This window comes from Heterodontus francisci, chromosome 4 (genome assembly GCF_036365525.1).
Source record: "Heterodontus francisci isolate sHetFra1 chromosome 4, sHetFra1.hap1, whole genome shotgun sequence".
NCBI lineage: Eukaryota > Metazoa > Chordata > Chondrichthyes > Heterodontiformes > Heterodontidae > Heterodontus > Heterodontus francisci.
In genome coordinates this window covers 61,734,994-61,750,065 of record NC_090374.1, presented here as the reverse complement: position 1 = coordinate 61,750,065, position 15,072 = coordinate 61,734,994, and the positions used below count along the sequence as shown (strand labels likewise).

Sequence of the window (15,072 nt, the reverse complement as noted above, 5' to 3'; positions counted from 1 at the left end):
ACTCTTCCACAGGTGCTGCAGATAAAATTGGTTGTCAGGGCTGTTTCGCAGTTGGCTCTCCCCTTGCACTTCTGTCTTTTTTCCTGCCAACTGCTAAGTCTCCGACTCACCACACTTTAGCCCCGCCTTTATGGCTGCCCGCCAGCTCTGGTGATCGCTGGCAACTGACTCCCATGACTTGTGATCAATGTCACAGGACTTCATGTCGCGTTTGCAGACGTCTTTAAAGCGGAGACATGGACGGCCGCTGGGTCTGATACCAGTGGCGAGCTCGCTGTACAATGTGTCCTTGGGAATCCTGCCATCTTCCATGCGGCTCACATGGCCAAGACATCTCTAGCGCCGCTGACTCAGTAGTGTGTATAAGCTGGAGATGTTGGCCGCCTCGAGGACTTCTGCGTTGGAGATACGGTCCTGCCACCTGATGCCAAGTATTCTCCGGAAGCAGCGAAGATGGAATGAATTGAGACATCGCTCTTGGCTGACATACGTTGTCCAGGCCTCGCTGCCGTAGAGCAAGGTACTGAGGACACAGGCTTGATACACGCGAACTTTTGTGTTCCGTGTCAGTGCGCCATTTTCCCACACTCTTGGCCAGTCTGGACATAGCAGTGGAAGCCTTTCCCATGCGCTTGTTGATTTCTGCATCGAGAGACAGGTTACTGGTGATAGTTGAGCCTAGGTAGGTGAACTCTTGAACCACTTCCAGAGCGTGGTCGCCGATATTGATGGATGGAGCATTTGTGACGTCCTGTCCCATGATGTTCATTTTCTTGAAGCTGATGGTTAGGCCAAATTCATTGCAGGCAGCCGCAAACCTGTCGATGAAATTCTGCAGACACTCTTCAGTGTGAGATGTTAATGCAGCATCGTCAGCAAAGAGAAGTTCCCTGATCAGGACTTTCCGTACTTTGGTCCTTGCTCTTAGACGGGCAAGGTTGAACAACCTGCCACCTGATCTTGCGTGGAGGAAAATTCCTTCTTCTGAAGACTTGAACGCATGTGAGAGCAGCAGGGAGACGAAAATCTCAAACAGTGTAGGTGTGAGAACACAGCCCTGTTTCACGCCACTCAGGATAGGAAAGGGGTCTGATGAGGCGCCGCTATGCTGAATTGTGCCTTTCATATTGTCATGGAATGAGGTGATGATACTTCGTAGCTTTGGTGGACATCCGATCTTTTCTAGTAGTCTGAAGAGACCACGTCTGCTGACGAGGTCAAAGGCTTTGGTGAGATCAATGAAAGCAACGTAGAGGGGCATCTGTTGTTCTCAGCATTTCTCCTGTAGCTGACGAAGGGAGAACAGCATGTCAGTGGTCGATCCCTCTGCTTGAAAGCCACACTGTGCCTCTGGGTAGACACGCTCGGCCAGCTTCTGGAGTCTGTTTAAAGCGACTCGAGCAAAGACTTTCCCCACTATGCTGAGCAGGGAGATTCCATGGTAGTTGTTGCAGTCACCTTTGTTTTTATAGAGGATGATGATATTGGCATCGCGCATGTCCTGTGGTACTGCTCCCTCATCCCAGCACAGGCAAAGCAGTTCGTAGAGTGCTGAGAGTATAGCAGGCTTGGCACTCTTAATTATTTCAGGGGTACCTCTCTACCTCCCTTTTTAAATAGCTACCCTCCAATCCGTTAGAACTGTTCCAGAGTCTATAGAATTTTGAAAAATGACCAGCAATACATCTACTATTTCTAGGGCCACTTCCTTAAATACTCTGGTATTTAATCAAAAATTCAATCAGGTTTGTCAGGTAGGAGCTATCCTTTACAAATTCATGCTGCCTCTCTCTGATCAATTTAAAATTTTCAAGGTGTTCAGCCACCCTATCCTTAATTATAGGGTTGAATTTTACGAGCTCTCTGGAGGTGGGCCAGAAGGTGGGAGAGCTTCTAAAATGGCGGCAGAAGGCATCGAGAGGGAAGCTCATGGGATATTCCCAGAAGCGGATTGGCAGTGGCATGACCACCGCCACCCGGAGGCAGATGACCAATTAATTCAATTAAGTGGCCAATTAATGGCTACATTACACCCCCATCGGCATTTTACTGGCTCGAGACAGGACCCCGCCACATGAGGTGACTGCCAGGTATATCGAGATGGCCTCCCAGCAGTTCTTCGGGAGGAGGTGCCTTCCTTTCTGGGTATTCGATGGCCTACGGAGGGACCCTCTGATGGCAATGGATGCCGCCACATCTCCAATGCTACCATTAAAGGGATCACCCCTCCGATCGCTGGGTCCTGCCTGCCTGGCCCCTGCACATTAAAAAAACACTTACCCAGCCTTCGTGAGCATCTCAACAGGGAGGCTCCATTTCCTTCTTCCGCACCCTCAGCAGCGGCCACCTATATCGGTGGCACTGGTGAAGCTGCCAAGCTTCCAGCCCTCTGACTGGGTTGGCAGTTTTGAGGGGAAGCCGCCATCCTTAATTAGACAGCAGTAAAATCGCTCCCGGGTTCCTGCCATCCACCTGCGTGGGCTCAGGACCCACTTTCAGCCCTGGCAGCAGGACTTCCTTCATTCCCGTAAAATCCAGCCCATAGACTCTCGTAATTTCCTGACAACAGATGTTAGGCTAACTATTATATAATTCGCTGGCTTCCCTTAAATAGCGAAGTGTAGGGCATAATTTTCATGTGCGAGAAAATGTTACAAGATATTTGAATTTTGCAGCGTTCAACAGTTCTGCTGAGGGTAAAATCCAGCCTCATATTTTGGGTACAAATGCAAAATACTGCCGATGCTGGAAATCTGAAATAAAAACAGAAAATGCTGGAAATACTCTGCAGGATTGGCAATAGTCCACCTTCGAGGTGCGTTGTTGTTAGTTAATGTGAAGTTACTGGCAGCAGCTGTACTGGGGAGTCCTAAATTCTAAATATTAGCAGTGCCATACACCGATATCAGTAATACAACGGTATGAAATATTTATTTATTGCAGACGCATTTCAAAGATTTTACTGTCACGCTCACAAAAGGAAATGCTATAAACTAAAGTGAACTGGAGCAATTATGAACTGTAGAAATTAACTGCTGAATTAAACTCCAAAAAAAGGACACATTTTGCCAAAGATATACTACAAATATACATCATGACTGTTGGAGATTAAATTCATCATCACGTCCGGACTAATTCTGGGGAAGGCACGTTAAAATGTTAAACAGGCTATTCAATGCTAAATGGTTCCTACCTTTAAGAATTGGGCTGACAAAGACCTCCACAGACAGAGCCACTCCGGATGCAAACCCAAGATAAAGATGGGAAATAACCACTTTATCAAGATAAACCACCTTCCAACCTTATTGTGTAACAATGGCCCCATGTTCAAAGACATTGGGCTGAATTTTATGTGCCCGCTGGCGATTTCGGTGGCGGGTGAAATCACGGAGCTGCCACATTCTTCCATGCGGTGGCTTATTTAAATAGCCACGGCAGGCCGCCCCCTCCGCCCCCAATTACTTGGAGGGGGCGGGCTGTCTGTCCCAGGCAATGGCATCAGCTGCCTGTACACAAGCGCTGACACCGTGTTTAAAGGGCTGTCAGCCCTCCTGGGAAATTTAAATATTTAAAGGTAAAGTGAATTTTAAAAATATATATATTTCTTTTGCCTCTCTCCTATCCCCCAATAACAATTAAATTAATTATTTGCCCTCCCCCCACAAAAGCACTTACGTTGTCCATCTGACCTTCCGCCCCCCACCCAAAACTGCACTAACTTTCAACTCCAACCCTTCCCAACATCCCCTACACCCATGATGTTAATTTGACCCCGTTCCCCCCCTCCTGCACTGATAAACTTACCTCCTCCCCCGCCCCCCCCCCCCCCCCCACCACCAGTGTGGCGCCTCATTTCTCTGGATGGGGATCCGAAGGCACAGGATTACCAGCCACAGCATGTGGTATAAATCACTAAGTCAGTTATATTTTTTAATCAAGTGCCTGAGCACTGCTGAAATAAAGTTTAGTTTCAGAAAGACATAATATTATCTCTATTTCATTGATAATATTAAGGTTATAACTGACTGAATTGTTATTCTTCCTTCGATCCTCCGAATAAGTCATCCTACACACTCTTCTCTCCCCTTCCTCGCATCAACCTGCAGAAACCAAGACATCACAAAGTTTCAGATTCTAACTCATCATTTCCTATATTTCAAATCTGTGGAACTTTTAAAATCTCTTTTAGTCTTAACTAGTTTCTTCAGCTAACAGGTTTTTAAAAGTTAAGCTGAGCATCGTCTTGTTTCGACAATTTTCTTCCTGTCTGCTACTTTCAGCCTTGATTGCACCCTGCACTATGACCCTTGGCCCTTTGTTGCGATATCTCAACAGAAACAGACTAATTGAAGTCATGGAAGATTTTTCTATTTTATAATGTAAATTAAACTAATAGAAGTTACATTCCCTTTTCTATGGTGTTACTCACTAATTCCTCTACTAGCTATGTTATAAAAATATGATAGCAGAAAGATCTGGCTGAAGGTTTAATCTTGAAAGTCAATTTTTTTGACTTAAGTTTTGATAATCATTTGATAACCTTGTTAGATTTCCCACGGTGACCCACTATCTCACACAGATCTAAAACAGTATTATTTAGACAAAAAAGGAAACATTTAGGATTTTATGAACTCGCCCTCCCATTGTGGAGCTTCACCTGCCGGGAGTGTTTATTAGGAATTTGAACATGAAGATCAGCAATAAATTCCAAATATGAGCTTCTGATGGTGGAAGCTCTGTGCTGGCATCACAACTGCATAAAATTGAACCCTGAGCAAAAAGAAATATTGGGTAATGCCAGCTGGAGTCTGGTTTGGTCAATTATAAATTTGCACCAGTAAAAGGATTAAATATTCAAAACGGGGCAGTGCTAACAGGTTGTTGGTCTTAAGAAGATATAGCCAAAGTACTGCATGAACCTGCAAAAGGATCTAACTTCTGTTAATTAATTGTTCCCCTGGCAGCCATTGATGAATGTTTTGATTTCTAATGGGTTGGTAAGTCACTCTCAGGGGACCACAAATGGATAGCTGATTAGCTCTACCATTGTCATTTTCGGTGAATATATTTTGTTGTCGTGCCAATAAAAATCTCAACTTCCTTCCTTTGCTAATTCAGGGTGAAATGATCCAAGTTACAATGTCATATCCATTTTCCTCTTTATAGGACAATAAAATTCTGCATCCCTTTCAACAATGTGAATTTAGAAGGAAAGGATTCTTTTGCACACAAAGCTCTTCCATGAAATTCAGAACTCAATTCTCAAATTGAATGTCAATGAGCAAAACCTATGGAAGTCTACATTTCAGTTATTAGCATAGAAAGAAAGAAATAGAATCATAAAAAGTTTATGGCACAGAAAGAGGCCACTTAGCCCATCGTGTTTGTGCAGGCCGAAAAACGGACCACCCAGCCTAATCCCACCTTCCAGCATTTGATCCGTAGTCCTGCACGTGAGGTGCATATCCAGACATCTTTTAAACGAGTTGAGGGTTTCTGCCTCTACTACTCTTTCAGGCAGTGAGTTCCAGACCCTCACCACACTCTGGGTAAAAAAATAACTTATAGCGGTGCCACTTATGTGAAATATCAACGATGACATAATCCAACAGTTTCTTATCACTTGTTCTCCATGTTTGGACCTGATTTGAGTTTCATTATTGTGAAGACCCCTCAGAGTCTGATTTAAAACAGAAGTCAAAATGCCAAATAATTCCTCGCATAGCAGTAACTATTGAGAAATCAATTTTTTTGGGAAAAATCTCCTACTGTTATTGTTCAATGTCACATCTGAAGAACTGGGGCCACTCTTGAACTATGTGAACTTTCAATTCGTAAAGTACAATAGATTTCACATTAATGTTAAACAGAACTTGGCTCTTTGGTTACTAAATGGTCTGATTCGAAGAATATCAGCATAACACTTATTTTCCAAGGTATGGCCTGTGCCAGCCGATAGCACTTGTTAGTTTGAAGAACTAAATTACAGACCTCATATGGAGTACAAACTAATGATGGTGTGGTATAAAAATTCAATAGAAGCACTGTTCACATGATCATATAATCCTCTTTGACTTAAGCCATCATTAGGTGAAACGTGAAACTGTTTCATAGATTTATGTAATGTTAATTGCAGTATATTAAAACAATTCAATGTATTTTTTCCAAGTCCTTCCGACACTGAAGGGCTGCCAAGGAGCCCCTGCGATATTTCGTGCGGGGGCTCACTTAAATAGTGGGGGTGTTGCGGCTGCCCCCGATGATGTGTTGGGGCAGCCACCATGTACCGGCAACAGCATCCGGTGCCACCATGCAGGCGCTGGCTCCATTTTTAAAGGGCTTCAAGCTCTTCAATTACATTGTATATTTTAAAGGTCCCGATCTCCGGGAATTAAAAATAAAATGTTATGTCAGGTGTCAATCACCCCCCAACAGGTGAATCATAAATTACTTGCCCACTACCGCTATGATAACATTTTATTAGTATCACAAACTTTCCCCCCCGACATTTGTTCCCTTTGACCCTCAACCCCTTCCCACCATCGCCACAGCCAATAATAAATGTTTTCCACGCTCCTCCACCTCTCCCACCCTGAAAATTTGATTTCTCCCACCTCCCCACCAGGTTCTCGCCTCAGAACTCCATGCAGAGGTCCAAAGGTGCGCAAAGGCTGAACAGTGGCCATAAAATCAGCATGGGACGTCCACCGCCTGCAGGTAAGTTTATTAGCATCTCACTTATGTTCATTTGAATATGCAGATGGAGGGCCCGCTGCTAGGCGTCGGGGGAGGGGGGGGGTTGGTGCCGCACTGAGGTCCCCCAGCTGCCGCTAATATACGGCGGGCCCTTCTCGCCATCGCGGGTCATGGAGGTCCTCTCCCCACAATATTTTTCCGACCCCTGTGCCGCGACCTGCGGCGTCAAGGGGCTGGTAAAATTCAGCCCTATAAGTTCAAGCAACATTTACACTGTTGTTTCTTTAGCAGCAACACATTTTGTATTATGTACGGTAGTATAGCTTTCTGAAAACTAAATCATGAGAATAATGATAAAATGAAATAAGTGACACGCAACTACATACAATTTGGTACTTCTATAGCACCCTTATGATAATAAAACTGGTTCAAACCCTTCTAATTGCACCACACTTACGTGGAACCAGAAGACACCTGTGGCAGTACCAATACAAGTGCAGATTGGGAGCTGATTAGCCCTATGGTACAAGACATTTTGATACCTCCTTGCCCCCTGAGGAAGCCTGTCTGCTCTTCCAGAGAAATGTTTTTTGCATCCCTCGCAACCCATTAAAAAAAGGGTCATTACGAAACATTTTTAAAATAAACTTTCCTTGTTTTCTGTGGTCAGCATCTACTCCTTTCTCTTGAGTTTTATATATTTCTGCAACATTTAAAAAAAAAACCTCCAAATCAGCACCAGGTAATTGAGGAACAAAATGGTCAGGCAGAGACAAAATCTTGAAAGATTTGTGTAAATGAAAGTAGGTGTTGACTTTCAGTAATGCCACAATTAAGGACTGAAAGCTAAAGAAGACCTCTAAAGCCGGTGGCAAATCAGCAAGATATTAAAGCACACTGTGGGATGAATTTTATCGGGGCGCCACCATCCACATTTAGCGGCCGCTACAGAGTCCCCACGATGATACGCGTGGGGGCTCATTAGAGTCACTGCGCCGAGCCTCCCCCCCCGATATTACATGGGGAAAGGCGGGACATTCGGCGCAGTGAGGAACCCTTTGATAGCTGTGCAGCAGGTGCTGGGGCCCTATTTTAAGTGCCAGAACCAATGGCCCTCTGGGCTAGGCTGTGAGAGTCCGTCCTGAAGCAGACATACTCACTGGCCCTCTGGTGCAGGGCGTTGGTGACCTCCCTGATGCAGTGGTGCACTGCTGACTGTGTGATCCCACAAAGGTCTCTGGTGGGCCCTTAAAAGGCAGCAGAGGCATCAGGCTTGAGAACCGCTGCCACTATGAGGAACAAAGGCATGGGATGTCCACCAGAGCATCTTTGAGCAGGGCACAGAGACGTGTCACCACCCTCTCTATATGCACAATCTCCTCTTACACTGGTGCTCTAACATCTGATGGCATGTCATGAAGGGCCTGTAGATGAACGGCAACTATAATGGCGGGCTCCCTTTGGGGGCTGCTGCTCACGCCCAGGGGCCTCTACATGGATGACACCTGCCTGTTGATATTGCCTCTGGTGCATACAGATTCTCACGTGCAGAGGATCACACAATGTAGGATGAGCCATACCTATTTCCATATGATAAATAAAGTTGAACCCAGCATGACCACATCAAGATCCTAACAGCTGAATCGATTGCCCCCACCATCCATAAAACCTTAATGCTCCTGCCCTTTTTGGCACCCTCCCCACACACAGGGTGCCTCGTGTGCCATTGCCACCTCACAAACACAGAGCATACACTGTTAACGGAGGGATGGTACACGGTACCTCCCTTCATGCCAGCACAGCTTTCCCTTCAGTAATCCCAGACCCCCTCCCTTTCAAAATGCAGAGTGTGACCCCTGTGTATTCCCCCCCCCCTTTAGGAATGCAGAGTTAGACCCCTGTGTATCCCCCTCCCTCCTCCCTTCCGTAATGCAGAGTGAGGGCCTGCCGGCTTTTCAGATCATGAACGGGACGGCATGTGACGGTCGCCCGTTCAACCAAAAATCCGGCAGTGTTGGTGAAGAGGCGGCGGGCTGCATAATCAGCATAGGTAAGTAATCATTACCATATGTTGATTGTGGTGCCGCCGCCGTGTGGCGGGGGGGTGCCGCACCGAGGTCCCACCGCCACCAGTAAAATGCGGTGGGCCCATCTCGACATCACGGGTTGAGGCGGGCCTCTCCCTGCAGCATTTTGCCGGCCCCCGCACCACGACCCACGCATTGAGGGGCCGGTACAATTCAGCCCAGTGTCTGTAACAAAACAAGAGAACCAGAAGAAATAACACAGTGCGAAGAACCAGATGTGGTAGTGATTACTGAGATATGGCTACAGAAAAATCAGGCCTGGAAATAAAACATCGTGGGGTATAACATATTTTGAAATAATGGAGAAGGAAAAGGGGGTGGTGCAGTAGCTGTACTAATTAGAGATAACATAATGGCAATAGGAAAAAGTGATGCAGACATCAGTAAGACAGAAATAGAATGAATCCATGTGGATAGATATAAAAAAATTATCAAGTGATAATCACACTAATAGGGATAGGCTACAAATAGTAGAAGGGGGCGGAGGAAGAAATATGCAAACAAATTAGGAAAATGAGTAAAAAAAAATTATAATCATGGGGATTTCAACTACTCTGAAATTGATTGACCAGAAGAGGTAGGAAAATGGGATAAGGGAATGGAGTTACTACAATGTGCACAGGATTCCTTTCTAACCCAGTATGCAAGAAGTCCAACAAGAGAGGATTTGCTACTGGGTCTAGTAATGGGAAATGACGTGGAACAGATGGGAGAAGTAGAAGTAGGGGAACATCTCGGCAATAGTGACTGTAACATAACACACTTCAAGATAATAGTTGAGAAGGAAATAAGCATGACAAAGACTAGCATAACAGATTGCTAAAAAGCCAATTTTGAGGAGCTGAGAATAGAACTCAGGAAAATAAAAGGACAACAATATTGGCAAACAATGATATAGAACAGCAATGGGAAACTTTTAAAATGGTGTTCAACAGAGCTCATGAAAAATGTATTCTGCTAAAAAACAAAAACACAAATGAAACATCATGGATGAAAAAAAAGGGAAAAATTTAAGATAAGGAATGAGGCATGCATGAAGTACATAGAAACATAGGACTTAGGAACAGGAGTAGGCCATTCAGCCCTTCAAGCCTGCTCCGCCATTCAATAAGATCATGGCTGATCAAGTTGTGGTCTCAATGCCACTTTGCTCTCTGTCCCCCATAACCCTTGACTCCCTTGTCTATCAAAATTCTATCTAACTTAGCCTTGAATAAATTCAATGACCCAGCCTCCACTGTTTTCTGGGGAAAATAATTCCACAGACTAGCGACCCTCAGAGAAAATATGTCTCCTCATCCCCGTCTTAAAAGGGAAACCTCTTATTCTTAAACTGTGTCGCCTAGTTCTAGTCTCTCCCACAAGAGGAAACATCCTCCTGGTATCCACTCTATCAAATTCCCTCAGAATCGTATATGTTTCAATAAGGTCACCTCTCATTCTCCTAAACACCTATGCATATAGGCCGAACCTGCTCAACCTTTCTTCATAAGATAAATACTTCATTACCGGAATTAGTCAAGTGAATCTTCTCTGAACTGTTGCTAAGGCAATTAAATCTTTTTTCAAATTAGGAGACCAAAACTGTACATAGTACTCCAGATGTGGTCTCACCAAGGTCCTGTACAGTTGCAGTAAAACTTCCCTACTTTTATACTTGATTCCCCTTGCAATAAACAACATTCCATTCACCTTCCTAATCACTTGCTGTACCTGCATATTAACTTTTTGTAGACTCTTTACCTCCTCTTGACAACTTACTTTCCTTGGTGACTTCGGCAAATTTAGCGACCATGCATTCAGTCTGTTCATCCAACTCATTGATATCGATTGTAAGTAGTTGAGGCCCCAGCATTGATCCCTGTGGCACTCCACTAGTTACAGCTTGCCAACCTGAAAAAGACCCATTTACCCCTACTCTATGCTTACTGTTAGCTAACCAGTCCTTCATCCATGCTAACATGTGACCCACTACACCATGTGCTCTTATCTTGCGTAGTAACCTTTGATGTGGCACCTTATCAAATTCCTTTTGGAAATCCAAGTACACCACATCTAGAGATTCCCCTTTATCCACCTTACTTGTTACTTCCTCAAAGAACTCCAATAAATTAGTTAAACATGATTTCCTTTTCACAAAACCATGTTGACTCTGTCTGATCCCATTATGATTTTCTAATTATCCTGCTATAGCCTCCTTAATAATGGATTCTAGCAAGTTCCCTATGACAGATGTTAGGTTAACTGGCCTATAGTTTCCTTCTTTCTGCCTCCCTCCTTTCTTGAATAAAGGTGTTACATTTGCTATTTTCCAATCCACTGGGGCCCTTCCAGAATCAAAGGAATTTTGGAAGGTTGCTTCTATTTCTGTAGCTACTTAAGATCCTAGGATGCAGGCCATCTGGTTCTGGAGATTTGTCAGCCTTTAGGTCTAATAGTTTTTCCAGCACCTTTTTCTTGGTGATAGGGATTGTTTTAAGTTCTTCCCTCCCTTTTCAAATATCTTGGGGAAGTTTGCTAAGTCTTCTACAGTGAAAACACACTCAGAATACCTGTTCAACGCTTCTGCCATTTCCTTGTTTACCATTATCAATTCCTCAGCCTCACTCTCTAGAGGACCAACACTAGCCTGAGTTACTCTTACCCTATTTAAATACTGGTGGAAACACTTAGGGTTGAAATTTATTGTCCCGTCGCCAAGATCGGCACCTGGTGAAAAAGATGACGGTCCGCCCGCGCAGGCTGCATGTTGCGGAGTCGCTGCATTATTCAGCGCGGTAGCTCATTTAAATAGCCAGGGTGGACTGCCCACCCCGATGACATGCAGGGGGCGGGCTGTTCATCCCCCACAATGGTGTCAGGTGCCTTTGCGCAGGCACTGTCACCATTTTTAAAGGGCTTCGAGCCTTCCATTTCAATTTAAATATTTAAAGATAGGCTGATTTTAAAAAATTAAATAAATTGATCCTGACCCTCTCCCACCCCCCAATAACCATACATTTAATAACCTACCCTCTCCCCCCACCAAAACACTGACCTTGTGCACCTGACCTTCACTCCCCTACAAAGTGCAACAACTTTAAACTTTGCCCCTTGCTACCACCCCCTACACCAATGAGATGTCTGTGACCCCACCTCCCCCACAACACAAAGAAAATTACCTGCTCCCCCCTCCCCACTTGATAGGGATCTGAAGGCTCAGGAGTAATAGCCTCTGGCACCAATATCTCTCCGGGACAGACGGCAGGAGCGAGAAGGTATTTAATTTGTTTATTTACATTAATTTAAATGCTTAAATACTTAAATTGGGCTCCCGTTGCTGAATGGCGGGGGGGGGGGGGGGGGGGGTGCCCGCCATGAGCCCTTGCCGCCGCTGGTAATATCAGGTCGACTTCCCGGTGTCAAGGTCCGTGGTGGGCCTCTCCCGGAGGCATTTTACGGCTCCTCCCCCACCCCCCACCTCGCTATGACCCCTGACATCAGGGGGTTCTGTAAAATTCAGCCCTTGCTATCTGTTTTTATATTACTAGCTAGTTTTCTCACATACTCTACTTTCTCCCTCTATTATTTTTTCATTATTCTTTGCTGGTTCTTAAAATCTGTCCAATCTTCTGACCTACGACTAATCTTTGCAGATTTGTACAACGTTTCTTTCAATTTGGTACTGTCCTTAACTTCTTTATTTAGCCACAGATGATGCATCCTTCTCAAAGAATCTTTCTTGCATACGGACAGCAGGGGAGAGCATGACAAGGCAGAATACGAAGCGATTATGGGCAAAGTAAAAAAAATATGAGGGCAAAGAGGAACAACTAAATGAAATTATCAAGGAACATATTCGACAGGCACATAAATTATAAAAGGAAAGTTGGGATGGGAAAGGGCCACAAAGGGACGGTCAGCATAAAACCAAAGGCAGCAACAGCAAAATGGCGGAAAGATTAAATAATTACTTTGCTTCTGTATTTACCAGGAAGGAAGAGCAGGTGGACATGACATCGGCAGATGAGATTGGAAATGATATGACCACATTTAAAATAAAACGAGGAGAAGTATTAAATAAAGCGATCAAACTCTAGAGGATAAAACCCCTGGTCCAGACAAATTGCACCCATGCAATTTAAAAGAATCTAGAGAAGCCATAGCAGAAGCACTATTACCCATAATTAATAATGTATTAGAAAAAAGTGTAGTGCTCAGGACTAGCGGATACATTTAAGAAGGTAGGTGGAACATGTCCAGGAAATCATAGACCAGTCAACTTAACATTGGTGGTAGAAAAATTAATGGAATCCCTAATAAAGAAGAAAATTGAAAAACATCTTGAAATCAAAAATATAATAATGAGCAGTGAACATGGATTTCAAAAGGGAAAGACTTGCTTGACCAACCTCATTGGATTCTTTGAAAGGTAACAAAGAGAGCGAACAAGGGTAATGCAGTGGGTGTAATTCATCTAGATTTCCAAAAGGCCTTTGCTGAGGTGCCACATAATAGACTAATGAATAAAGTCAGAGCAGGCGGAGTCAGGGGATAAGTAACAAAATGAATAGCTGTCTGGCTGCAAGATTGAAAGCAGAGAGTAGGGGTAAAAATTAGTTAGTCAGAGAGGGAGAAAATGGAAAGTAGAGTTCCACAAGGCTCAGTGCTGTGACCACTTTTGTTCATGATCTATATTGACAATTTAAACTTTGAAATCAAAAACACAGGGCAGAATCTCATCCCCTTTAAACAAAAGGCAAGAATTATAGCTGGGGGAAAGGAAATTATGATGCGATTAGGCAAGATTTAGGATGCGTAGGATGGGGAAGGAAACTGCAGGGGATGGGCACAATCGAAATGTGGAGCTAATTCAAGGAGCAGCTACTGCGTGTCCTTGATAAGTATGTACCTGTCAGGCAGGGAGGAAGTTGTCGAGCGAGGGAGCCGTGGTTTACTAAAGAAGTTGAAGCGCTTGTCAAAAGGAAGAAGAAGGCTTATGTTAGGATGAGACGTGAAGGCTCAGTTAGGGCGCTTGAGAGTTACAAGCTAGCCAGGAAGGATCTAAAGGGAGACTGCGAAGAGCAAGGAGAGGACACGAGAGGTCATTGGCGGATAGGATCAGGGAAAACCCTAAGGCTTTCGATAGGTATATCAGGAATAAAAGAATGACTAGAGTTAGATTAGGGCCAATCAAGGATAGTAGTGGGAAGTTGTGTGTGGAATCAGAGGAGATAGGGGAAGCGTTAAATGAATATTTTTCGTCAGTATTTACAGTAGAGAAAGAAAATGTTGTCGAGGAGAATACTGAGATTCAGGCTACTAGGCTAGATGGGATTGAGGTTCACAAGGAGGAGTTATTAGCAATTTTGGAAAGTGTGAAAATAGGTAAGTCCCCTGGGCCAGATGGGATTTATCCTAGGATTCTCTGGGAAGCCAGGGAGGAGATTTCAGAGCCTTTGTCCTTGATTTTTATGTCGTCATTGTCGACAGGAATAGTGCCGGAAGACTGGAGGATAGCAAATGTTGTCCCCTTGTTCAAGAAGGGGAGTAGAGACAGCCCTGGTAATTATAGACCTGTGAGCCTTACTTCGGTTGTGGGTAAAATGTTGGAAAAGGTTATAAGAGACAGGATTTATAATCATCTTGAAAAGAATAAGTTCATTAGCGATAGTCAGCACGGTTTTGTGAAGGGTAGGTCGTGCCTCACAAACCTTATTGAGTTTTTCAAGAAGGTGACCAAACAGGTGGATGAGGGTAAAGCCGTGGATGTGGTGTATATGGATTTCAGTAAGGCGTTTGATAAGGTTCCCCACGGTAGGCTATTGCAGAAAATACGGAAGTATGGGGTTGAAGGTGATTTAGAGCTTTGGATCAGAAATTGGCTAGCTGAAAGAAGATAGAGGGTGGTGGTTGATGGCAAATGTTCATCCTGGAGTTTAGTTACTAGTGGTGTACTGCAAGGATCTGTTTTGGGGCCACTGCTGTTTGTCATTTTTATAAATGACCTGGAAGAGGGTGTAGAAGGGTGGGTTAGTAAATTTGCGGATGACACGAAGGTCGGTGGAGTTGTGGATAGTGCCGAAGGATGTTGTAGGGTACAGAGGGACATAGATAGGCTGCAGAGCTGGGCTGAGAGATGCCAAATGGAGTTTAATGCGGAAAAGTGTGAGGTGATTCACTTTGGAAGGAGTAACAGGAATGCAGAGTACTGGGCTAATGGGAAGATTCTTGGTAGTGTAGATGAACAGAGAGATCTTGGTGTCCAGGTACATAAATCCCTGAAAGTTGCTACCCAGGTTAATAGGGC

The 15,072-nt window shown here is 44.4% G+C and overlaps 2 protein-coding genes across 2 annotated transcripts in view; both read right to left on the bottom strand.

Moving 5' to 3' along the window:
* The window catches only part of LOC137369063 (brevican core protein-like), a 212,996-nt gene that overhangs the window by 137,088 nt on the left and 60,836 nt on the right, over window positions 1–15,072 (bottom strand). The gene's annotated exons all lie outside the window — the stretch shown is intronic.
* LOC137368594 (mucin-17-like) overlaps window positions 1–15,072 on the bottom strand; it is a 117,349-nt gene that overhangs the window by 74,279 nt on the left and 27,998 nt on the right. The window contains exon 4 of the mRNA XM_068028741.1: window positions 10,545–10,676. Within this exon, the coding sequence (XP_067884842.1) occupies window positions 10,545–10,676 (132 nt within the window). The remainder of the gene's footprint in view (window positions 1–10,544; window positions 10,677–15,072) is intronic.